Raw genomic sequence first — 25485 nt, forward strand, 5'->3', positions numbered from 1 at the left:
TTAAAAAACGAGGTAGGTTTTTTTTGTTTTGTTTTGTTTTTTAAAAAGAAACAGAATACATGATTAAAATAAAGCAGAATTAAAAAACGAGTTAGGTTTTTTTTTTTGTTTTGTTTTGTTTTTTAAAAAGAAACAGAATACACTTTTATTCAAAACCCTGAGATAAAACACAGTTATAGAGTCAAACGGTTACAAAAACTATTTTTTCTTTTTTTAAAAAAACATGAGGTAAACATGTTAAACGGTTACAAACAGGATACTTTTTTTTAAAGCATACACGATTAAAAAATGAGGTAGGATTTTAAAAAAACAGAATACACGATTAAAAATGAGGTAGTTTTTTTTGTTTTTTAAAAAAGAAACAGAATACATGGTTTAAAAAACAAGGTTAAATATAGGAAGCATGCAGGAAAAGAATCAGCAACCTTTGTAAAACTCCGTAACCAGACGGAGTTCCCCGATTTTAACCACATCTTGCCCCACCAAATTGTCATAAGCGTCTGTGATGGCGTCAAAGACTTTCCTCACCGATTTCAGCTCATGAAGCAAGGTCTCCGCAACCATCCCGACTTTAACATCCTCAGTTTTGATGTTTCGAGCAATCAACAGCCGTTGAATGGATGGGACAAAGCGAGGAGTGAGCAGTTTCTTTCTGATGTTATAATAATTGTCGGAATAAAAGTCATCCTCCAGAATTTGCAGGCACTCGTGTTGTCTCTGGCTGGGATGGTCTATCTTACATCCATTACATTCGTCGGTGCTTGTTTATCACCAAGTTGACCAGATGATAGACAGCAGTTTTCACAGTGTCGATGAATAAAGAAGACGCCCAGCCGTCCATCTCGTCGGTATGCTGCTGCTGCTGCCGCCTCAGGCGCTTCAGAGGCCAGTAACCGGGAGTGTCGGGTACCACCTCGCCCTCATCAGAAAAACAATCGGTGGAGCAGGTCTCCTCATCGCGAAGCAGGGGTGCAGAGTCCATCTCTCTCTCTGAGCTAAAAAAGGCTTTTTGATCGGACTTTTAAAACAGAAGGAAGGGGGGCGTGGTCCGGGAGGGGCGGGGATTTTCAGAAGCTGAGACTTTTCCTTACTCCTACGGCATCCCTCCAGCAGCGGCAAGTTTGAAAAAGAATTGTAATATCCTTCCTCACTTGCAGCATTCTTACGACCCACTCTTTGGCTGGTATAACCATCATGCTGCGAAATAATCCGCAGTCGGGGTTGAATTTTTCCATGACAAAAATGTCAGGGGCATCAGACTCGTCAGTCGAACGCAGACTTGCTCTCATTCTCCATCTCCCTGTGGCTGTGGTTCCTGAAGACCAGACGGTTGACAAGATTGTTTTAGTCTTGATCAGCTGCTCATCGTTGAAGCGTATGCCTCCGTTCCGCGGCGGGGGAGGGGGAATAGCTTCTATTTCTTCTTCCGTAGCTTTTTCTGGAGACGGGGGAATGTTTTCTTTATTCTCAGCGGCTGCTTTCTCCTCTTTTATTTCTGAAGCTGGGGGAATGTTTTCTTTTTTCTCAGGAGCTGCTTTCTCCTCTTTTATTTCTGGAGCTGGGGGCTCATCATCATCATCATCTTCTTCTGGAAGTTTTTCGGCCAGGGTCTCATCTTCTTCTTCTTCTTCTTCTTCTTCTTCTTCTGTAACTGTGTCTAGAGGATGATCATCATCATCATCATCATCATCAGCTGATTCATCAGGGGAGGAAACATCCTCTACAGAGGGGGTCTTTTCTTTATCCTCATCATTCTCAGCAGCAGTATCCTCTTTTTCATCAGACGAGACAGAAGGAGGGGAAGGAGGATCTTTTTCATCATGCTCTTCTTCATCACCGAAGCCGGAAGGAGAAGGAGGAGGAGGGGGAGGAGAATCTACCTCTCTCCGGGGTCTTTTAGCGGCAACATCTTCCTCTTCAGGAATGGGAAAATCCTCATTTGCCTCTCCGATAGCCATCGCAACCAGCAGCTTCAGCACGGCCCAGTCATTGGGAGTCAGCTTCACAATGCTGCTCGATTCCGTCAAGCTTTCTCCTTCGTTCAACTGATAAAACCAGAGCTCCCCCGATTCATATTTGAATATGTAGCCCCACTTTCCACAACCCTCAGCAGGCAGAGTCCATTCTCCTCGCAAGTTTCTCGGTGCTGGAATTTGGCTGCGGAACATGAAGACGCTCTTACTTCTTCCTTCTTTCCGCGGAGTGTCAGTTGCTTCGGGTCTGGTACTGTAGACAGAGACGGGCGTATCGCTGATAATCGACGAGGCCCACTCGCTGCTGCTGCCGCCCATGCTCGAGGGTTCTGCGGGAGAGCAGATTTCTTCACCGTCCAAGTAAACAGGACCGCTGGAGGGCTGCAGAAGGAAAGAATCCATCTTGTGTGTGTGAGAGACTTTGAAATTGTGACGGGACTCCTCTCTCTGGTTTTTATTCTCCTCCCTCGCTGCAGTCCCTCCCACTAAAAACTTTTTTTTTCACATCAACAGATGGCGCTCTTCCGGGGGTTCACCCCTCCTTTCTCGGGCTGCAATTCGTTACGGTTAGCAACAGATGGCGCGCTTCCGGGGGTTCACCCCTCCTTTCTCAGGCTGCAATTCGATACGGTTAGCAACAGATGGCGCGCTTCCGGGGTTCGCCCCCCCTTCTCCGGATACGATTCGTCACGCTGGGGGTTTCCCACGGAGGGGAGGGGCGGGAGGTCAAAAGGTCGTGATTAGGGCCATCAATCACTTCGGATCAAATTTTGTCATAAGCTGTATGGGATTATCTCTCTGAGATATTTTGTTAGTCAGGGTAAATACAAGGATTAGCTACCGAACATGTGCTTTTGCTCAATGTCTGACTGCGAGTGACTGAGAATGTGTTTACTTTAAAAAATGAAATATGTATTTGGCCACAGTAACTAAAGGTTCGCTAACTAAAAACTAACTAAAATGTAGCTTTAAAAATAGCTGAGAACAGCCTATTTTAATAACCTCACTCCACTTCCTGCCACTGTACAAAAATGAAGCCAAAATTCCCTTTTCATGGGGACTGCCATCACTTTGTATTTTTGAAGCCAGTGTGTGCGTAGTAGTGAATAAAAGCAGATCAAAAGTACTCAAATACAACCACTTGTACACATCAAAAGAAAAATTCAGTTCACATCAATTTTATTTGTGCCAATTTTAAAACTTTAGGGTAACATCCCTACAATAACGCAGAGATTGTAGGGATGTTACCTCGCAATATTATAATATTGCAAGGTAACATCCCTACAATAACGCAGAGAAAACCCAACAATCCGAAGATCCCCTATGAGCAAGCACTTGGCGACAGTGGGAAGGAAAAACTCCCTTTTAGTAGGAAGAAACCTTCAGTAGAACCAGGCTCAGTGAGAAGCGGCCATCTACCTCGACCGGTTGGGGGTGATGAAGCGACATAGATGAAATGCATGTCACTTCCTCACACATGCAGAGATGTCCTTATTGTCTTACATTTATGATGTTATAGCAAATACAGCCTCTCCTGGGTTACGGATGTAATATACCCTCAGGATGGGCGGGTATTAAATTTTTTTCTGATATTGTCTCTTTGTGATTTATTTTGACTTTGGAAACAAAGAAATAGATATTTTTTAACCAGCTTAAAAGCTGATTATTTCTTTGGAGTCAGTGTGAGAACTGGTAGGAGGATTTTTTAGATGTGGTTGGGTTTGGCTGAAAGCCGGCGCTTGAGTATTTTTGTAGCAGGATTGTATACTCTACGTAGAGTTGACTGGGAAGTAAGTTCAGGTGAATGGGGATGAAACATTTCTTCTTCTGCCTTGGGAGTAACAGTGGACTTGAGGTTGAGTGAGCTCCTAGACTCAGACTGCTTCTTTGAGTTGTCTACAGTTTTAGACCGGGCCCTAGTGGAAATAGGAGGTAGCAGGCCACGCACTGCTTTTAGCTTACTGTCATATGTGGTAAGCTTGTTACCCTTTTTACCCTTAAGGTCTCTAATTTCTTTCTGTTGTTCTTTCAGCTCATTGTCGCCTTTGGATGGAAAGTATTCCACATTACTCAGGTCAAATCTCACCTTTTTCCGGGCTATTTGTTCATCCCCATCCTTTCTTTGCTGCTCTGGGGAGGCTTTTTTCTCGACTTGCACAGTGTGGCCGAGTGTGTCATAAAGTCCCCTCAGCTGTTGAGCAGTTTTCAGACGGGCTATGTTATTTTCTTGGGATGAAATTTTCTTCCCAGACTCCTGCGTCTCATTTTCAAATATAATTATTTGCTTAGTTTTATCCTCAAGGCAGTTTTCCAGACGGTCGATAGTAAAACGTTGCCTTGCCAGCTCCTTTATCTGACTTTCAGATTCCAGGACTTTAGCTTTTAACTCTTTCCTCAACGTTATGTTGTTACATTCCTTCTCCCTAAGACGTACTTTCAGTTCATCATTTTTCTTTGTCAGTTGGTTTTTCTCATCTATTGCCCAGCGCTTTCCCGCTTTATACTCCTCATTTTGTCTTTGACACTTTTTAAGTTCAGCCTGTAGTTTCTCTTTTTCTTCTTCCACACTTTTAACTTTCTGTTGACGGCAGTACACCTCCCCAGGTAGTGTAAGAAGCTCGTCTATCCTTCTTTCAAGGAAGTCATTACGATGAATGTACTTCTCATTGTTCTGAATCTCAGTCTGAAGCTGCTCATTTTGTTTCTGCAGTTCTTTAAGTGTTTCATTTTTTTCCTCAGTCGTCTTGCTTAGCTTCATCTTGAGTTCTTGTTTTTCCTGCTCATTTTTGATTTTAAGGACAACCAGAGATTCCACCTCCTTTTCTTTCTTGTCCCGCATCGTTTTTTCAGTGGCACACTTATTTTCAAGGTGTTTGATTGCCTTATGAAGAGCCCGAATTTTTGCCTCATATTTGTTTGTGAGATCTACATTCTGTGACTCTGCGGACCTTAGCTGGGATTTGGTTTCCAGCAAAACATTTTCCATTTTTTCCATCTTTTCATCTTTGGATTCCTCTGTCATCTTCGCAACCAGTTCCTGTTCTTCTTTCAAAGATGCCTCAAGACTTGAAATCTTACAATTCTTTTCATCGATTTCCTCAAGCTGAAGTTTTTCAGCTTGTTTGTAATTTTCTATCTCATATCTGAGCACCTGCATTTCTTTGGACTCCTCTTTCATCTTCGCAACCAGTCCCTGCTCTTCTTTCAAAGATGCCTCAAGACTTGAAATCCTACAATTCTTTTCTTGGATTTCCTCAAGCTGAAGTTTTTTAGCTTGTTTGTAATTTTCTATCTCATTTCTGAGCATCTGCATATCAAAGTAGCTTAGGGAGCTCATTTTGAAATGAATGTATTTAGTTTAGTTTATACGACGTGTTATTCTGTGTTTGAAAAATGATCTACTCAATGAGACAAAGTGTTCGCAAGTGGAAACTGTTAGTTCAGAACTATAGCGATCTATGGGTTCAAGGTATGTACTCGAGGGATATTTATAGGATCTGACTCCGCCCCCAGAACTGTCTTCAAAGGAGTTCAAGTGACGTTATCGCCGAACGTCGTGACATTCAAAGGACAGTCTATTATGATGTCATTTTGTACCAGAATGGGTTAAATTTGATATTGTGTCTTTGCAAGTTTGTTCAACTTGCATTGCGATTTCTTTTTTTAGCAGACTTTAGCGATCCTTCTACTTGGGCTGTCTTCAAGTTTAAGGTATCTGTCGTTTCCCACCGTATCCCGCCCTGATCGATCCATTTATGTACGAGCCCATCCGCCCCCGGATCCGTTCATCGGGGCTCATCGCTACTGTTGTAGTCACTTGTCCGGAGCTAACAACAGCTGTTGAGCTGACTATTAAGCTAACATTATGCCCGCTAGTGTTACGTGTCCTACAAGCAGTGTTGGGTAAGTTACTTTAAAATAGTAACTTAGTTACATTACTAGTTACTTCTCTCAAAAGTAACTCAGTTACTTCAAGTTACTCGTTACTTTCAAAGTAACTAGTTACTAGGGAAAGTAACTTTGGTTTTACTCAGAATTCTCTTGTTAATGTGTTTCTTCCATAACTTTGCCAGTCTTCTAGCTTGCTTACTTGCCACAAGTGCACTGTGCCACCTACCAATAGAAAGGATATGATAACGTGCATATTTCCACGAGAGAAATCCCACGCCTGGACCGTCATTGACTGCTGCCATGATTCTAGCCTACGTCACAGAGTCATGTGCGCCTTTTACATCCAACACAAAAACTGCAGTCGTGGTGCTTTCGATTGTACTCAGAACTCAGAAATTCTGCCTTCTGAATAGGAAGATGTAGGTAACACCAGACTGCAGATGAGCTGCATACAGGGCTGGACTGGGAAAGAAAATTGGCCCGGGCATTTTGACTAGAAACTGGCCCACCATTATAGGAAAAATCATAAAGCCTTTGAATGAAAACAAACACTGTTGTGACAGTGATGTTCACTGTTTTGATGGTATATATGCATCAATCTATCAATCGTTTGTTGTAAGATTCAGATAATTATTTTTTAAAAGCTAGACATTTTAAATGAGAATAAGAAAGAAAAGTATTTCTTTGTGCCCCCCATTCCCTGTTAATGCCCTACATGCCCCCTTGGCCACACTTTGCTAGATCCGCACCTGCACAGTTACCAGCTGTCAGCTACCTAAAAAAGGATCCTGGGGTTATTTGTCTCTCAGAAACAGTTCATAACTTCCCTTCAACTCATTCATGTCATCTAAAAGGTAAACCTGTTTCTCCATCACCTGCTCAGCTCTGATGATCCAGTAAGGACATCTCCTGGTTTCATCTTCATGTTTCCCTCTCACCAGATAACCAAACCATATCATGACCAGCAGCTTTTTTTTACAGCTGTGGCTCCAGCAAACATCAGCTGATACTAGAAATTAATATTAAATAAATTCTAACAATAGCTGATCAAGCTTAAACGTGCTGCTGTTGTTTAGCGCGACATCCGCTGGTTTCCTCTTTCGGCGCAAAGTGGGCGATAAACAAACAAGAGAGCCGATCAGCTGATCATTGATCAGTTTTCATGATTGAAGTAGAAACGGGAGAGGGAGGGGGAGGGAATGAGAGAAGAAGAGGCAGCTGTGCAGCGTAAAGACACAGAATAACTCCAGCTTTGTGCCTTTTTCATTGTAGCTGAATTACGGGACAAACTGTTCCTTTTCACCTCAATAAGAAACGCGTAATATTTTCTCTGAATACCAGACGGGACGGTTGGCAACTCTAATAACTTATGAACAAAATAAGGTTCAACATCATTAACTTCATAGCACCACCCAGCTGTATAGAAACTCCGTCATGCTAGCTAGCACGCAGTACGGAAAAAGTCAGAATAACGAAAATAAACTCCACCTAAGCTTGGTTTATATCTGACCCAGAGAGACTGCAGGTCATAACTTCTTACCTGAAGTTCAGTTCACACTTGGACCGGCGGCCGCCTCGGGTCTCTTTTCCTTCTGCGTCCCTTTTCCTTCATCCACCTGCTGCCTCCACCACTTGCTAATGTTACTGAATCTGTGGAAACTCCGCGATGCCACCACACGAAGTAACGAGTAACGACCCTATCTAAATCCCAGTAACGAGTAACGCGTTCCTGATTTTGGCATAATAACTAGTTACCGTGCTCGTTACCACAATAATAACGTAGTTACTGTAACGCGTTACTTAATAACGCGTTAGTCCCAACACTGCCTACAAGTCACACTTTTTCTGTGATAAACAGTTGAATTAAATTCTTACAGCGTATGAGAGGTTGGCAGCGTCAAAACATTAGCAATAGGTGACAATAACGAGTGCTGGAGGATTTATTTAGTTATTTATTTAGATCCATTTCTTCAGTATAAGAAGCCATACTATCAGAACACCGCAATACAGATACAACTAATAGGCTACTTATTCTGCAGAAAAACTTTCACCATTTGTGCTTAAGAGTATATGAATTTATATGACTACTGCTTATGTTGAAGATTAAGCTCAGTTTTAATATTTCATGTCATTCTATAATGATCATAGCGTATGCAGAGATGACACATATTTGTCCATTTTAATATTCAGCTGAGCATGAATGGAATGTCAGAGTGGTGTCTGACAGTATATATGTATGTTATTATAATGAACACAGTGTATATATGTATGAATGTTTGATTCAAAGATAAGATTAGACATTTAAAATAAATGAATAACAAACAAAAATCTAGCAGGTTGAGCACTGTGTGAAGCAGGAAACATTCAAGCAGATGAAAAATATATTAAATTCAAATTCAAATTCAAATTCAAATTTTATTTGTCACGTACACAGTCATACACAGTACGATATGTAGTGAAATGCTTGGACAACTGCTCGTGACCTAAAGAAAACAAAAAAAGGAAAGGCTATGAATAAGATAGGAAATAAATATGCAAAATTAAAAAGGGTAAATTTAACTAGGAAGGAATAAAATATAAATTAAGGTTAAAAATGAAATAACTGTACAACACAAATTAGAATGAAGGGTAAATTTAACTGGGAAGAATAAGATAAAATATATAAATTAAAGTTGAAAATAAAATAACTGTACAACAAAATACACAATACACAATATAGAACTATATAAGAATGTATGAAGAAATCTAAATATAAATAAATATATACACAATAACAGCAGCTGTACAAGTATTAACTGGAAATGAAGAATATAGTGACCAGTGTTGTGCAAAAACAATGTCCAGAAAGTCCAGTGTGTGTGTAAGAACCATATGTGTGGGTCAGTACTGTGTGGTGGTGTGATTGAGAGACCGTATCGCCTGCGGGAAGAAGCTCCTCCTCAGTCTCTCTGTGTTGGTCTTCAGGGAGCGGAATCGCTTTCCTGACCTCAACAGAGAGAACAGTCTGTTGTTGGGATGGCTGAGGTCCTTCACGATCTTCCTGGCCTTGGTCCAGCACCGCCTGCTGTAGATTGAGTGCAGGTCAGGGAGCTCGGAGCGGATGGTGCGCTCAGCTGACCGCACAACCCTCTGTAGAGCTCGTCTGTCCTGCATGGTGCTGTTCCCGAACCAGGTTAAGATGTTTCCCGCCAGGATGCTCTCTATGGTGCACGAGTAAAAGTTCCTGAGCACCTTGGAGGGCAGTTGGAAGTCTCTCAAGCGTCTGAGGTGGTAGAGACGCTGTCGGGCCTTTTTCACCACGGTGTTGATGTGACAGGACCATGACAGGTCCTGCGTGATGTGAACTCCGAGGTATTTGAAGCTGTCCACTCTCTCCACTGGGCACTCGTTGATGACGGGGGTCTGGTAGTTCCTCTCCTGCTTAGTGCTGAAGTCCACTATCAGCTCCTTTGTCTTACTGACGTTTAGAAGGAGGTTGTTCCTCTGGCACCAGTTCTCCAGATTCCTAATCTCCTTCAGGTAGGCCGTCTCGTTGTTATCAGAGATCAGGCCCACCACGACGGTGTCGTCAGCAAACTTGATGATGGTGGTGGAGCTGGTAGTGGCCACACAGTCATATGTGTACAAAGAGTACAGCAGGGGGCTCAGAACACACCCCTGGGGGGCTCCAGTGCTGAGAGTGGTGGAGGCTGAGACATGTCCGCCCATCCTTACTGCCTGTGGTCTGCCAGTTAGGAAGTTGGAGATCCACTGACACATAGATGAGCTGAGTCCCAGATGCTCCAGCTTGGTGGTGAGTGTGGAGGGAATTATGGTATTAAATGCAGAGCTGTAGTCTATGAAGAGCATTTTAACATAATTCCCCCTTCTAGTGTCCAAGTGAGTGAGTGATGTGTGGAGGAGATGAGAGATGGCATCGTCTGTGGAACGATTTGGACGGTAAGCGAACTGTAGTGGGTCCAGTGTGTCTGGTAGTGAAGAAATGATGAAGTCTCTGACCAGGCGTTCAAAGCACTTCATCACTACTGAGGTGAGGGCTACAGGGCGATAGTCATTGAGAGAAGCAGGGTGGGGTTTCTTCGGGACAGGAACAATGATGGACTCTTTGAAGCATGTGGGGATCACCGACTGAGATAAAGAGATGTTGAATATCTCAGTGAACACAGGAGCTAGCTGGTATGCGCAGTCTCTTAGGATATGACCTGGGATGCCGTCTGGTCCTGCTGCTTTCCTGGTGTTCACTCTCTTGAAGGCTCTCCTTACTTCATGCTCGGAGATGACGAGCACGTTTCCGGTGCTGGCAGTATCTTCCTGTCTGCAGCCGTTAGCGCCGCTAACACTAGCATTGTTGGAGACCTTAGCTGCAGCCTCGAAGCGAGCATAGAAAGTGTTCAGCTCGTCTGCCAGAGTCACGGCCGCGTTCGTCATACCGGTTGTTGGTGCTTTATAGTCCGTTATTGTCCTTAGTCCCCGCCACAGGCTCCTAGAGTCACTCTGTTGGAGTTGTGACTCTAGTTTCCTCCCGTAGCGCTGCTTCGCCTCTTTCACCGCCCTCCGCACGTTATATGACGCGGCTTTGTACGGGTCCATGTCCCCCGTCATGAGTCCCGTGTTGTAGGCAGCGGTGCGGGATCTCAGAGCGTCGCGGATGGTTTTATCCACCCACGGCTTCTGGTTGGGAAACGTTGTGATAGTCTTTGTCTCCACGGTATCATCCGCTAGTTTCCCGATGAATCCCACAACCGCTTCCGTAAACACGTTGACGTCATCGTCGGAGCTGTTTCTGAACATGCCCCAGTCTGCGTCATCGAGTGCGTCCTGTAACGCGGCCACCGATTGATCTGTCCAGCGCGCGACCTTCCTCTGAACCGGAACTTCCTGTTTCAGCCTTTGTTTGTATTTTGGCATGAGGAAGATGGCGGCGTGATCAGATTTGCCAAACGGGGGGCGGGATTGTGCCTTGTAGCCGTCCTTGACCGTAGTGTAGCAGTGGTCCAGTGTCCTTTCACCCCTGGTGGGGCAGGTGATGTGTTGATAAAAGTTCGGCGCTGCGCGTTTGAGGTTGGCGCTATTAAAGTCCCCCATCACAATAAGCGCAGCGTCCCGGTGTTGTGTCTGGTGCTGTGTGAGTGCCTCATGCAGCTCGCATAAGGCGGTGACCGTGTCCGCTTGTGGTGGAATATAAACGGCACTTACAATGACCGATGTAAATTCCCGAGGTAGATAAAAAGGACGACACATGATGGACAGTAGTTCCAGATTTGGTGTGCAGGAGCGTGTGAGAGGAACAACGTTCGCACTGTTGCACCAGTTGTTGTTCACCATTAAACACACGCCGCCTCCCCTTGACTTCCCCGAGTCCCGTGTCCTGTCCATGCGGTGAACCGAGAAGAACTCGGCCGGCTGGATGGCGTGGTCCGGCACCGCTGGGTTCAGCCATGTCTCGGTGAAGCAGAGGAGATTGCAGTCCCGAATGTCTCTCTGGAACTTTATCCTGGCCCTGAGGTCGTCAAGCTTGTTCTCCAGTGACTGGACGTTGGCGAGCAGGATGCTAGGCAGAGGTGTGCGGTGTGCACGAGCTCTCAGCCTGTTCCTGACGCCGGCTCGCTTCCCTCTAGGCCGCCGCCGCTTCCCTTTGTTCTCCCTCGAGATCTCACTCGGCCAGCTCGGATCCGGAGTTAAAAACTTCGAATTGTGAGTACATTGTATACCAATAGAAACAAGAGTGTCACTGTCATACCTAATGTACCCAATGGTGATGATTTTGCCGATTTAGAAACGCTGAAAACTAACTTAAAAAACAAAGACAAAGAAAAAGTGGTCGGAGCAGTCGTGACGGCAGCCGACCTCACCGGCGCCATCTTAAATGAAAATACTGAGCTTATCGTTGATCAGCTTGGATTGTGTAGATCACAAATCTTTTGGTCTGAATCTTTTTTTATTTAATTCTTATAATATCCATCGTGACTCTCTTTTTCATCAGTGGAACTCTGTCCCAGTCTGCTCCACCACCGGGAGATTCTCCGCTGTCCACGATGTCTTCACTGTGGATGCCATGTTTGTGTCTTATCTATCGTAGGTCCTGCAGGGAAATGGTGTGACTATGTCTCTCATCATACCGTCCCTCATTGGACTTGATAAAACCTTGGAGAATTGTGTCACCAACTACACCCACTTCTGCAAGGCCCTGCGCACAGGCCTCTACACACACTTCCAGCCAGTGATTCACCAGAAGGACATGATACTAGCTGCTGTGCTGGATCCTAGGATCAAACTGCAGGTACCAAATTAGGCCAGAAGCATAGCGGACTTCTGTAGATTTATATTTAATTGAATATGCGTGTTGAGTAGATATAGGAAAAAAATGTGTGTACATTTAAAACAACCATTTTTTTTGCAGCCGTTTTCTGATGACAACCAGGATGAACAGAATGATTTCCTAACACCTCCGTCAAAATCTGAGGCTCGCAGCATTGTTGAGTCCACATTAGAAAACATGGAAGCCTCAACATTTCCTACTGTTGAGGCAGAGAAAGATCAGACAGGCAGTGGGCTGGAGCACGATGTGAAAGAAGAAAGCCAGACAGATGGCGTGATGGACACTTGTGCTGGCAGCTCAGACAACAACTGTCCTGAAATCAGTGAAAACGACCTCAAGAGGAAGTCCATCTTCAACTTCCTTCAGCCTCCTGCAAAGACTCTAAAGATGTCAGAGTTCGACGTGTACCTGTCTGAACCGCTGTGGGAAAGCAACTCTACTCTTCAGTACTGGAAATGTGCTTCTCGATTCCCGAAGCTCCAAGGCCTCGCCAAGAAGCTGCTGGCGGTGCCCGCCACATCTGGAGGTTTTGACCGTTTCAGTCCGATGGCTGCGTGCATTGTGAAAGCAAAAAGGAACCGCTTGCCACCTCACCCCACAGAGAGACTGCTACTATACAAAAACTCTGTAAAAGTGAAGACTGTTAAAAAGCCCAGTCGGGCTGCTAAACACTGATGGATAACAGCTGAGTGTGGCAGAGCTTGCACAGCATTAAACAGAAACTCTGCCTCTACTTTTAAAAACTGTGCCATACGCTAAGAAGGAGGGTGAACTGCTAATACCTCTTATATTGTAGCAAATGAATCAGCTGACTCTTTCTTCCTAGAACGCATTTGCTGGTCTGCATTAAAAAAACAAAACAACAAGTCCTGTGTTACAGCTGGTTTCATCAGTTTGTTAAAGGGACGCATTCTGGTCAATGATCCTCACAGCTTCATCCTCACAGAGCCCATTTAATAATGGGCTCTGCAGAGGAGCTAAAGAAGAGTCCAGCATGTTGCTCTGACTGTGTAACTCCTAAAGGTACAGTAACGGCAACATTGCCTAGTGACTGATCAGGCCAGCTACAACTACACGTTTCTTTTCCAAATATTTATTTATAAGTGACTTATGTATGTATGTATGTATATATATGTATATATTGTACTATTCTTAGTCAGCGTATTGTCTGTCTTGTCTTAATGTTGGTTTAAAATGGAGCACTGTAACAAAAAATAATTTCCCCCAGGGATCAATAAAGTATTCTGATTCTGATTCTGATTCTGATTTCTGTTTCTCATATAAACCATCTCAGTGACTTCAGCAGAGATATTTTGTTAGTCAGGGTAAATACAAGGATTAGCTACCGAACATGTGCTTTTGCTCAATGTCTGACTGCGAGTGACTGAGAATGTGTTTACTTTAAAAAATGAAATATGTATTTGGCCACAGTAACTAAAGGTTCGCTAACTAAAAACTAACTAAAATGTAGCTTTAAAAATAGCTGAGAACAGCCTATTTTAATAACCTCACTCCACTTCCTGCCACTGTACAAAAATGAAGCCAAAATTCCCTTTTCATGGGGACTGCCATCACTTTGTATTTTTGAAGCCAGTGTGTGCGTAGTAGTGAATAAAAGCAGATCAAAAGTACTCAAATACAACCACTTGTACACATCAAAAGAAAAATTCAGTTCACATCAATTTTATTTGTGCCAATTTTAAAACTTTAGGGTAACATCCCTACAATAACGCAGAGATTGTAGGGATGTTAACTTGCAATATTATATAATATTGCAAGTTAACATCCCTACAATAATGCAGAGAAAACCCAACAATCCGAAGATCCCCTATGAGCAAGCACTTGGCGACAGTGGGAAGGAAAAACTCCCTTTTAATAGGAAGAAACCTTCAGTAGAACCAGGCTCAGTGAGGGGCGGCCATCTACCTCGACCGGTTGGGGGTGATGAAGCGACATAGATGAAATGCATGTCACTTCCTCACACATGCAGAGATGTCCTTATTGTCTTACATTTATGATGTTATAGCAAATACAGCCGCTCCTGGGTTACGGATGTAATATACCCTCAGGATGGGCGGGTATTAAATTTTTTTCTGATATTGTCTCTTTGTGATTTATTTTGACTTTGGAAACAAAGAAATAGATATTTTTTAACCAGCTTAAAAGCTGATTATTTCTTTGGGGTCAGTGTGAGAACTGGTAGGAGGATTTTTTAGATGTGGTTGGGTTTGGCTGAAGGCCGGCGCTTGAGTAGTTTTGCACCAGGATTGTATACTCTACGTAGAGTTGACTGGGAAATAAGTTCAGGTGAATGGGGATGAAACATTTCTTCTTCTGCCTTGGGAGTAACAGTGGACTTGAGGTTGAATGAGCTCCTAGACTCAGACTGCTTCTTTGAGTTGTCTACAGTTTTAGACCGGGCCCTAGTGGAAATAGGAGGTAGCAGGCCACGCACTGCTTTTAGCTTACTGTCATATGTGGTAAGCTTGTTACCCTTTTTACCCTTAAGGTCTCTAATTTCTTTCTGTTGTTCTTTCAGCTCATTGTCGCCTTTGGATGGAAAGTATTCCACATTACTCAGGTCAAATCTCACCTTTTTCCGGGCTATTTGTTCATCCCCATCCTTTCTTTGCTGCTCTGGGGAGGCTTTTTTCTCGACTTGCACAGTGTGGCCGAGCGTGTCATAAAGTCCCTTCAGCTGTTGCAGCAGATCGTCATTTTCTTTTTTCTGTACTGCATTCTTTTGTCGTTGAATGCCAATGTCAGTTTCCAGTTCTTCTATTACTTGCTCAAGCTTAAATACTGTGTGTTTGGACTTTGTCAGAGCTTTCTCAACCTCTTCTTTGTCCTCCACAGTTTGCGTCAACTTTGACTTCACTGTGAAGAGGTTGTCATTTGCAGAGCTAAGCTGTTTCTCGTGTTCTTTCTTTTGTTCTGCCTGCTGCAGTTTGATAATGTCCAGCTCAGTCTTTACAGCATTATAGCTGGTCTTAGCATTGGCAAGGTCTACGTTTGTCTCTTGGAGTTCTTGAGCCTTTTCTTTGATTTTATTCTGAAGTGTCTTTATAGTGTCTCTAGCTGTATAGAGTTCGTTCTCAGTGCAGAACTTTGTCTCAGAAAGGAGCACTTTATCAGACCTAAGATTTTCACGTCTCTTTATCTCCAGTTCCAGATCGTTTTCTGCTTTGCTAAGAGCAGTTTTCAGACGGGCTATGTTATTTTCTTGGGATGAAATTTTCTTCCCAGACTCCTGCGTCTCATTTTCAAATATAATTATTTGCTTAGTTTTAACCTCAAGGCAGTTTTCCAGACGGTCGATAGTAAAACGTTGCCTTGCCAGCTCCTTTATCTGACTTTCAGATTCCAGGACTTTAGCTTTTAACTCTTTCCTCAACGTTATGTTGTTACATTCCTTCTCCCTAAGACGTACTTTCAGTTCATCATTTTTCTTTGTCAGTTGGTTTTTCTCATCTATTGCCCAGCGCTTTCCCGCTTTATACTCCTCATTTTGTCTTTGACACTTTTTAAGTTCAGCCTGTAGTTTCTCTTTTTCTTCTTCCACACTTTTAACTTTCTGTTGACGGCAGTACACCTCCCCAGGTAGTGTAAGAAGCTCGTCTATCCTTCTTTCAAGGAAGTCATTACGATGAATGTACTTCTCATTGTTCTGAATCTCAGTCTGAAGCTGCTCATTTTGTTTCTGCAGTTCTTTAAGTGTTTCATTTTTTTCCTCAGTCGTCTTGCTTAGCTTCATCTTGAGTTCTTGTTTTTCCTGCTCATTTTTGATTTTAAGGACAACCAGAGATTCCACCTCCTTTTCTTTCTTGTCCCGCATCGTTTTTTCAGTGGCACACTTATTTTCAAGGTGTTTGATTGCCTTATGAAGAGCCCGAATTTTTGCCTCATATTTGTTTGTGAGATCTACATTCTGTGACTCTGCGGACCTTAGCTGGGATTTGGTTTCCAGCAAAACATTTTCCATTTTTTCCATCTTTTCATCTTTGGATTCCTCTGTCATCTTCGCAACCAGTTCCTGTTCTTCTTTCAAAGATGCCTCAAGACTTGAAATCTTAGAATTCTTTTCATCGATTTCCTCAAGCTGAAGTTTTTCAGCTTGTTTGTAATTTTCTATCTCATATCTGAGCACCTGCATTTCTTTGGACTCCTCTTTCATCTTCGCAACCAGTTCCTGCTCTTCTTTCAAAGATGCCTCAAGACTTGAAATCCTACAATTCTTCTCTTGGATTTCCTCAAGCTGACGTTTTTCAGCTTGTTTGTAATTTTCTATCTCATTTCTGAGCATCTGCATATCAAAGTAGCTTAGGGAGCTCATTTTGAAATGAATGTATTTAGTTTAGTTTATACGACGTGTTATTCTGTGTTTGAAAAATGATCTACTCAATGAGACAAAGTGTTCGCAAGTGGAAACTGTTAGTTCAGAACTATAGCGATCTATGGGTTCAAGGTATGTACTCGAGGGATATTTATAGGCTCTGACTCCGCCCCCAGAACTGTCTTCAAAGGAGTTCAAGTGACGTTATCGCCGAACGTCGTGACATTCAAAGGACAGTCTATTATGATGTCATTTTGTACCAGAATGGGTTCAATTTGATATTGTGTCTTTGCAAGTTTGTTCAACTTGCATTGCGATTTCTTTTTTTAGCAGACTTTAGCGATCCTTCTACTTGGGCTGTCTTCAAGTTTAAGGTATCTGTCGTTTCCCACCGTATCCCGCCCCGATCGATCCATTTATGTACGAGCCCATCCGCCCCCGGATCCGTTCATCGGGGCTCATCGCTACTGTTGTAGTCACTTGTCCGGAGCTAACAACAGCTGTTGAGCTGACTATTAAGCTAACATTATGCCCGCTAGTGTTACGTGTCCTACAAGTCACACTTTTTCTGTGATAAACAGTTGAATTAAATTCTTACAGCGTATGAGAGGTTGGCAGCGTCAAAACATTAGCAATAGGTGACAATAACGAGTGCTGGAGGATTTATTTAGTTATTTATTTAGATCCATTTCTTCAGTATAAGAAGCCATACTATCAGAACACCGCAATACAGATACAACTAATAGGCTACTTATTCTGCAGAAAAACTTTCACCATTTGTGCTTAAGAGTATATGAATTTATATGACTACTGCTTATGTTGAAGATTAAGCTCAGTTTTAATATTTCATGTCATTCTATAATGATCATAGCGTATGCAGAGATGACACATATTTGTCCATTTTAATATTCAGCTGAGCATGAATGGAATGTCAGAGTGGTGTCTGACAGTATATATGTATGTTATTATAATGAACACAGTGTATATATGTATGAATGTTTGATTCAAAGATAAGATTAGACATTTAAAATAAATGAATAACAAACAAAAATCTAGCAGGTTGAGCACTGTGTGAAGCAGGAAACATTCAAGCAGATGAAAAATATATTAAATGAAAATACTGAGCTTATCGTTGATCAGCTTGGATTGTGTAGATCACAAATCTTTTGGTCTGAATCTTTTTTTATTTAATTCTTATAATATCCATCGTGACTCTCTTTTTCATCAGTGGAACTCTGTCCCAGTCTGCTCCACCACCGGGAGATTCTCCGCTGTCCACGATGTCTTCACTGTGGATGCCATGTTTGTGTCTTATCTATCGTAGGTCCTGCAGGGAAATGGTGTGACTATGTCTCTCATCATACCGTCCCTCATTGGACTTGATAAAACCTTGGAGAATTGTGTCACCAACTACACCCACTTCTGCAAGGCCCTGCGCACAGGCCTCTACACACACTTCCAGCCAGTGATTCACCAGAAGGACATGATACTAGCTGCTGTGCTGGATCCTAGGATCAAACTGCAGGTACCAAATTAGGCCAGAAGCATAGCGGACTTCTGTAGATTTATATTTAATTGAATATGCGTGTTGAGTAGATATAGGAAAAAAATGTGTGTACATTTAAAACAACCATTTTTTTTGCAGCCGTTTTCTGATGACAACCAGGATGAACAGAATGATTTCCTAACACCTCCGTCAAAATCTGAGGCTCGCAGCATTGTTGAGTCCACATTAGAAAACATGGAAGCCTCAACATTTCCTACTGTTGAGGCAGAGAAAGATCAGACAGGCAGTGGGCTGGAGCACGATGTGAAAGAAGAAAGCCAGACAGATGGCGTGATGGACACTTGTGCTGGCAGCTCAGACAACAACTGTCCTGAAATCAGTGAAAACGACCTCAAGAGGAAGTCCATCTTCAACTTCCTTCAGCTGCCTGCAAAGACTCTAAAGATGTCAGAGTTCGACGTGTACCTGTCTGAACCGCTGTGGGAAAGCAACTCTACTCTTCAGTACTGGAAATGTGCTTCTCGATTCCCGAAGCTCCAAGGCCTCGCCAAGAAGCTGCTGGCGGTGCCCGCCACATCTGGAGGTTTTGACCGTTTCAGTCCGATGGCTGCGTGCATTGTGAAAGCAAAAAGGAACCGCTTGCCACCTCACACTACAGAGAGACTGCTACTATACAAAAACTCTGTAAAAGTGAAGACTGTTAAAAAGCCCAGTCGGGCTGCTAAACACTGATGGATAACAGCTGAGTGTGGCAGAGCTTGCACAGCATTAAACAGAAACTCTGCCTCTACTTTTAAAAACTGTGCCATACGCTAAGAAGGAGGGTGAACTGCTAATACCTCTTATATTGTAGCAAATGAATCAGCTGACTCTTTCTTCCTAGAACGCATTTGCTGGTCTGCATTAAAAAAACAAAACAACAAGTCCTGTGTTACAGCTGGTTTCATCAGTTTGTTAAAAGGACGCATTCTGGTCAATGATCCTCACAGCTTCATACCTGCAGCAGCGATAGAGATGCACACTGTCTCTGCGTGCTGTACGGTGCTGCTCAGAGTTGTACTTTGTCCCTTCCACACATGATTCAAGTCAGAGCTCTCTACTGGATTGGGAAATGGCAAATTAGAAATGGAGTCGGTGAATGAATGGCATCTGATTCACTTCAAACCAAAATGAGTTCAGCTTGTATCGTTCTTTTGCAGAATTTCATGTTTTCTGACTGCAACTTTTGTTAAGACAGTAATAAAATGTCAAATCAGAGGTTGAATGCTTATTTATTTCCACTATGCACTGATAAATGAGATATTTGCTGCCAAACGTGATGGAACAGTAGATCTTTATATTGAATTTGGCTATTCAGTCCCTCCACCCCAAAAGTCATTTATATTTTATAGTCAAATGAGAAATCCACTGTACATTTCTTTCAGGCATTACAGTTTTGTTTCATTCATTCTAACGTGAAATACAACAGTGTCAGCATCTTTTCAGCTTTTTATCAGACTTGTCTTTCACCATTTTCAAATAGCCTAATCAATAATTCATGTACTTTCATAGATGCTGTTGTTTTCCTCAAAACCATAGATTTTTAAAAAGAAAACATTTTGCTTGGATAAACTATAATGTCTGATGGAAGTTGATGGAAAAGCTTCATTTAGTTTGGCTTTGTCAGGTAGGCTGATGTTGGCATTGAATGACAGCTACCTGATTTTACTGCGGTAAAGACCGATAATGTGTTGAAAATTAAAACCAGTGTTATGAGTGCTGTGATCTCCTCTGAGAAGCATTCAAAAAGTTTTTGCTTGCATTAAACATTGGAGTATGTATCAGCTGTGTTATCAAGAAACTGAGATATCTGCTAGAAACTGGAATATTGGAATATGTCTGATATTAAAGACAGTTTGCGACTGAAGAAAACTGTGAGAACATTTTTTTTAATCCTCTCATTGATTCATCTTCATTTGAAACTGCGTCAAATCAGCTGCCAATAAGTAATTTAAATGCATTCTATTTTATTTTAGTGTTATTATTCATTTATATTTTATTGCGTCATTGTAGTGCATTTTACTTGTTTTAGTTGCATTCTAGTTTGTAAAGCAAGTTGTGCAGCATGGGCTGTTGGAAATGTGCTCGATCAATAAACCTGACCTTGACCATGTGTGGAGGGAGCCAGAAACATGCTGCTGTTTGCACATATTTAATAATGGGCTCTGCAGAGGAGCTAAAGAAGAGTCCAGCATGTTGCTCTGACTGTGTAACTCCTAAAGGTACAGTAACGGCAACATTGCCTAGTGACTGATCAGGCCAGTAACATTTCTGTTTCTCATATAAACCATCTCAGTGACTTCAGCAGAGATATTTTGTTAGTCAGGGTAAATACAAGGATTAGCTACCGAACATGTGCTTTTGCTCAATGTCTGACTGCGAGTGACTGAGAATGTGTTTACTTTAAAAAATGAAATATGTATTTGGCCACAGTAACTAAAGGTTCGCTAACTAAAAACTAACTAAAATGTAGCTTTAAAAATAGCTGAGAACAGCCTATTTTAATAACCTCACTCCACTTCCTGCCACTGTACAAAAATGAAGCCAAAATTCCCTTTTCATGGGGACTGCCATCACTTTGTATTTTTGAAGGCAGTAGTGAATAAAAGCAGATCAAAAGTACTCAAATACAACCACTTGTACACATCAAAAGAAAAATTCAGTTCACATCAATTTTATTTGTGCCAATTTTAAACCTTTATTATATTATATAATATAATATTGCAAGGTAACATCCCTACAATAACGCAGAGATTGTAGGGAACTGGTAGGAGGATTTTTTAGATGTGGTTGGGTTTGGCTGAAAGCCGGCGCTTGAGTATTTTTGTAGCAGGATTGTATACTCTACGTAGAGTTGACTGGGAAGTAAGTTCAGGTGAATGGGGATGAAACATTTCTTCTTCTGCCTTGGGAGTAACAGTGGACTTGAGGTTGAGTGAGCTCCTAGACTCAGACTGCTTCTTTGAGTTGTCTACAGTTTTAGACCGGGCCCTAGTGGAAATAGGAGGTAGCAGGCCATGCACTGCTTTTAGCTTACTGTCATATGTGGTAAGCTTGTTACCCATTTTACCCTTAAGGTCTCTAATTTCTTTCTGTTGTTCTTTCAGCTCATTGTCGCCTTTGGATGGAAAGTATTCCACATTACTCAGGTCAAATCTCACCTTTTTCCGGGCTATTTGTTCATCCCCATCCTTTCTTTGCTGCTCTGGGGAGGCTTTTTTCTCGACTTGCACAGTGTGGCCGAGTGTGTCATAAAGTCCCTTCAGCTGTTGAGCAGTTTTCAGACGGGCTATGTTATTTTTTTGGGATGAAATTTTCTTCCCAGGTTCCTGCGTCTCATTTTCAAATATAATTATTTGCTTAGTTTTATCCTCAAGGCAGTTTTCCAGACGGTCGATAGTAAAACGTTGCCTTGCCAGCTCCTTTATCTGACTTTCAGATTCCAGGACTTTAGCTTTTAACTCTTTCCTCAACGTTATGTTGTTACATTCCTTCTCCCTTTGACGTACTTTCAGTTCATCATTTTTCTTTGTCAGTTGGTTTTTCTCATCTATTGCCCAGCGCTTTCCCGCTTTATACTCCTCATTTTGTCTTTGACACTTTTTAAGTTCAGCCTGTAGTTTCTCTTTTTCTTCTTCCACACTTTTAACTTTCTGTTGACGGCAGTACACCTCCCCAGGTAGTGTAAGAAGCTCGTCTATCCTTCTTTCAAGGAAGTCATTACGATGAATGTACTTCTCATTGTTCTGAATCTCAGTCTGAAGCTGCTCATTTTGTTTCTGCAGTTCTTTAAGTGTTTCATTTTTTTCCTCAGTCGTCTTGCTTAGCTTCATCTTGAGTTCTTGTTTTTCCTGCTCATGTTTGATTTTAAGGACAACCAGAGATTCCACCTCCTTTTCTTTCTTGTCCCGCATCGTTTTTTCAGTGGCACACTTATTTTCAAGGTGTTTGATTGCCTTATGAAGAGCCCGAATTTTTGCCTCATATTTGTTTGTGAGATCTACATTCTGTGACTCTGCGGACCTTAGCTGGGATTTGGTTTCCAGCAAAACATTTTCCATTTTTTCCATCTTTTCATCTTTGGATTCCTCTGTCATCTTCGCAACCAGTTCCTGTTCTTCTTTCAAAGATACCTCAAGACTTGAAATCTTACAATTCTTTTCATCGATTTCCTCAAGCTGAAGTTTTTCAGCTTGTTTGTAATTTTCTATCTCATATCTGAGCACCTGCATTTCTTTGGACTCCTCTTTCATCTTCGCAACCAGTTCCTGCTCTTCTTTCAAAGATGCCTCAAGACTTGAAATCTTACAATTCTTTTCATCGATTTCCTCCAACTGAAGCTTTTCAGCTTGTTTGTACTTTTCTATCTCATTTCTGAGCACCTGCATTTCTTTGGACTCCTCTTTCATCTTTGCAACCAGTCCCTGCTCTTCTTTCAAAGATGCCTCAAGACTTGAAATCCTACAATTCTTTTCTTGGATTTCCTCAAGCTGAAGTTTTTTAGCTTGTTTGTAATTTTCTATCTCATTTCTGAGCATCTGCATATCAAAGTAGCTTAGGGAGCTCATTTTGAAATGAATGTATTTAGTTTAGTTTATACGACGTGTTATTCTGTGTTTGAAAAATGATCTACTCAATGAGACAAAGTGTTCGCAAGTGGAAACTGTTAGTTCAGAACTATAGCGATCTATGGGTTCAAGGTATGTACTCGAGGGATATTTATAGGATCTGACTCCGCCCCCAGAACTGTCTTCAAAGGAGTTCAAGTGACGTTATCGCCGAACGTCGTGACATTCAAAGGACAGTCTATTATGATGTCATTTTGTACCAGAATGGGTTCAATTTGATATTGTGTCTTTGCAAGTTTGTTCAACTTGCATTGCGATTTCTTTTTTTAGCAGACTTTAGCGATCCTTCTACTTGGGCTGTCTTCAAGTTTAAGGTATCTGTCGTTTCCCACCGTATCCCGCCCCGATCGATCCATTTATGTACGAGCCCATCCGCCCCCGGATCCGTTCATCGGGGCTCATCGCTACTGTTGTAGTCACTTGTCCGGAGCTAACAACAGCTGTTGAGCTGACTATTAAGCTAACATTATGCCCGCTAGTGTTACGTGTCCTACAAGTCACACTTTTTCTGTGATAAACAGTTGAATTAAATTCTTACAGCGTATGAGAGGTTGGCAGCGTCAAAACATTAGCAATAGGTGACAATAACGAGTGCTGGAGGATTTATTTAGTTATTTATTTAGATCCATTTCTTCAGTATAAGAAGCCATACTATCAGAACACCGCAATACAGATACAACTAATAGGCTACTTATTCTGCAGAAAAACTTTCACCATTTGTGCTTAAGAGTATATGAATTTATATGACTACTGCTTATGTTGAAGATTAAGCTCAGTTTTAATATTTCATGTCATTCTATAATGATCATAGCGTATGCAGAGATGACACATATTTGTCCATTTTAATATTCAGCTGAGCATGAATGGAATGTCAGAGTGGTGTCTGACAGTATATATGTATGTTATTATAATGAACACAGTGTATATATGTATGAATGTTTGATTCAAAGATAAGATTAGACATTTAAAATAAATGAATAACAAACAAAAATCTAGCAGGTTGAGCACTGTGTGAAGCAGGAAACATTCAAGCAGATGAAAAATATATTAAATGAAAATACTGAGCTTATCGTTGATCAGCTTGGATTGTGTAGATCACAAATCTTTTGGTCTGAATCTTTTTTTATTTAATTCTTATAATATCCATCGTGACTCTCTTTTTCATCAGTGGAACTATGTCCCAGTCTGCTCCACCACCGGGAGATTCTCCGCTGTCCACGATGTCTTCACTGTGGATGCCATGTTTGTGTCTTATCTATCGTAGGTCCTGCAGGGAAATGGTGTGACTATGTCTCTCATCATACCGTCCCTCATTGGACTTGATAAAACCTTGGAGAATTGTGTCACCAACTACACCCACTTCTGCAAGGCCCTGCGCACAGGCCTCTACACACACTTCCAGCCAGTGATTCACCAGAAGGACATGATACTAGCTGCTGTGCTGGATCCTAGGATCAAACTGCAGGTACCAAATTAGGCCAGAAGCATAGCGGACTTCTGTAGATTTATATTTAATTGAATATGCGTGTTGAGTAGATATAGGAAAAAAATGTGTGTACATTTAAAACAACCATTTTTTTTGCAGCCGTTTTCTGATGACAACCAGGATGAACAGAATGATTTCCTAACACCTCCGTCAAAATCTGAGGCTCGCAGCATTGTTGAGTCCACATTAGAAAACATGGAAGCCTCAACATTTCCTACTGTTGAGGCAGAGAAAGATCAGACAGGCAGTGGGCTGGAGCACGATGTGAAAGAAGAAAGCCAGACAGATGGCGTGATGGACACTTGTGCTGGCAGCTCAGACAACAACTGTCCTGAAATCAGTGAAAACGACCTCAAGAGGAAGTCCATCTTCAACTTCCTTCAGCCGCCTGCAAAGACTCTAAAGATGTCAGAGTTCGACGTGTACCTGTCTGAACCGCTGTGGGAAAGCAACTCTACTCTTCAGTACTGGAAATGTGCTTCTCGATTCCCGAAGCTCCAAGGCCTCGCCAAGAAGCTGCTGGCGGTGCCCGCCACATCTGGAGGTTTTGACCGTTTCAGTCCGATGGCTGCGTGCATTGTGAAAGCAAAAAGGAACCGCTTGCCACCTCACCCCACAGAGAGACTGCTACTATACAAAAACTCTGTAAAAGTGAAGACTGTTAAAAAGCCCAGTCGGGCTGCTAAACACTGATGGATAACAGCTGAGTGTGGCAGAGCTTGCACAGCATTAAACAGAAACTCTGCCTCTACTTTTAAAAACTGTGCCATACGCTAAGAAGGAGGGTGAACTGCTAATACCTCTTATATTGTAGCAAATGAATCAGCTGACTCTTTCTTCCTAGAACGCATTTGCTGGTCTGCATTAAAAAAACAAAACAACAAGTCCTGTGTTACAGCTGGTTTCATCAGTTTGTTAAAAGGACGCATTCTGGTCAATGATCCTCACAGCTTCATACCTGCAGCAGCGATAGAGATGCACACTGTCTCTGCGTGCTGTACGGTGCTGCTCAGAGTTGTACTTTGTCCCTTCCACACATGATTCAAGTCAGAGCTCTCTACTGGATTGGGAAATGGCAAATTAGAAATGGAGTCGGTGAATGAATGGCATCTGATTCACTTCAAACCAAAATGAGTTCAGCTTGTATCGTTCTTTTGCAGAATTTCATGTTTTCTGACTGCAACTTTTGTTAAGACAGTAATAAAATGTCAAATCAGAGGTTGAATGCTTATTTATTTCCACTATGCACTGATAAATGAGATATTTGCTGCCAAACGTGATGGAACAGTAGATCTTTATATTGAATTTG

At 42.2% G+C, this 25485-nt stretch overlaps 7 protein-coding genes across 7 annotated transcripts; 3 read left to right on the forward strand and 4 right to left on the reverse strand.

Moving 5' to 3' along the window:
• Positions 1-1063: 1063 nt before the first annotated feature.
• LOC146684251 (uncharacterized) lies at positions 1064-2436 on the reverse strand. The gene has a single exon (XM_085442934.1). It carries the CDS (start codon positions 2373-2375, stop codon positions 1068-1070), a length of 1308 nt encoding a protein of 435 aa, XP_085299060.1. The 5' UTR covers positions 2376-2436; the 3' UTR covers positions 1064-1067.
• A 699-nt stretch (positions 2437-3135) lies between these two features.
• LOC146684252 (uncharacterized) lies at positions 3136-6854 on the reverse strand. The gene has a single exon (XM_085442933.1). It carries the CDS (start codon positions 5308-5310, stop codon positions 3679-3681), a length of 1632 nt encoding a protein of 543 aa, XP_085299059.1. The 5' UTR covers positions 5311-6854; the 3' UTR covers positions 3136-3678.
• A 4885-nt stretch (positions 6855-11739) lies between these two features.
• LOC146684253 (uncharacterized) lies at positions 11740-13253 on the forward strand. Its single transcript, XM_085442940.1, has 2 exons — positions 11740-12144; positions 12265-13253. Exons 1-2 carry the CDS (start codon positions 11968-11970, stop codon positions 12856-12858), a joined length of 771 nt encoding a protein of 256 aa, XP_085299066.1. The 5' UTR covers positions 11740-11967; the 3' UTR covers positions 12859-13253.
• A 597-nt stretch (positions 13254-13850) lies between these two features.
• On the reverse strand, positions 13851-16522 carry LOC146684254 (uncharacterized). Its single transcript, XM_085442931.1, has one exon. The coding sequence runs from the start codon at positions 16514-16516 to the stop codon at positions 14396-14398; it is 2121 nt and encodes a 706-aa protein (XP_085299057.1). The 5' UTR covers positions 16517-16522; the 3' UTR covers positions 13851-14395.
• A 1342-nt stretch (positions 16523-17864) lies between these two features.
• On the forward strand, positions 17865-19280 carry LOC146684255 (uncharacterized). The gene is made up of 2 exons (XM_085442941.1): positions 17865-18041; positions 18162-19280. Exons 1-2 carry the CDS (start codon positions 17865-17867, stop codon positions 18753-18755), a joined length of 771 nt encoding a protein of 256 aa, XP_085299067.1. The 3' UTR covers positions 18756-19280.
• Positions 19281-20695: 1415 nt separating this feature from the next.
• Positions 20696-23877, reverse strand: LOC146684256 (uncharacterized). Its single transcript, XM_085442943.1, has one exon. The coding sequence runs from the start codon at positions 22628-22630 to the stop codon at positions 20843-20845; it is 1788 nt and encodes a 595-aa protein (XP_085299069.1). The 5' UTR covers positions 22631-23877; the 3' UTR covers positions 20696-20842.
• On the forward strand, positions 23874-25394 carry LOC146684257 (uncharacterized). The gene is made up of 2 exons (XM_085442945.1): positions 23874-24155; positions 24276-25394. The coding sequence occupies exons 1-2, from the start codon at positions 23979-23981 to the stop codon at positions 24867-24869; spliced, it is 771 nt and encodes a 256-aa protein (XP_085299071.1). The 5' UTR covers positions 23874-23978; the 3' UTR covers positions 24870-25394.
• Positions 25395-25485: the final 91 nt, after the last annotated feature.

The sequence above is a fragment of the Copadichromis virginalis genome, linkage group LG20 (assembly GCF_057382275.1).
Source record: "Copadichromis virginalis isolate Kocher_CV1m ecotype Utaka linkage group LG20, C_Virginalis_male_GT1.1, whole genome shotgun sequence".
Lineage (NCBI taxonomy): Eukaryota > Metazoa > Chordata > Actinopteri > Cichliformes > Cichlidae > Copadichromis > Copadichromis virginalis.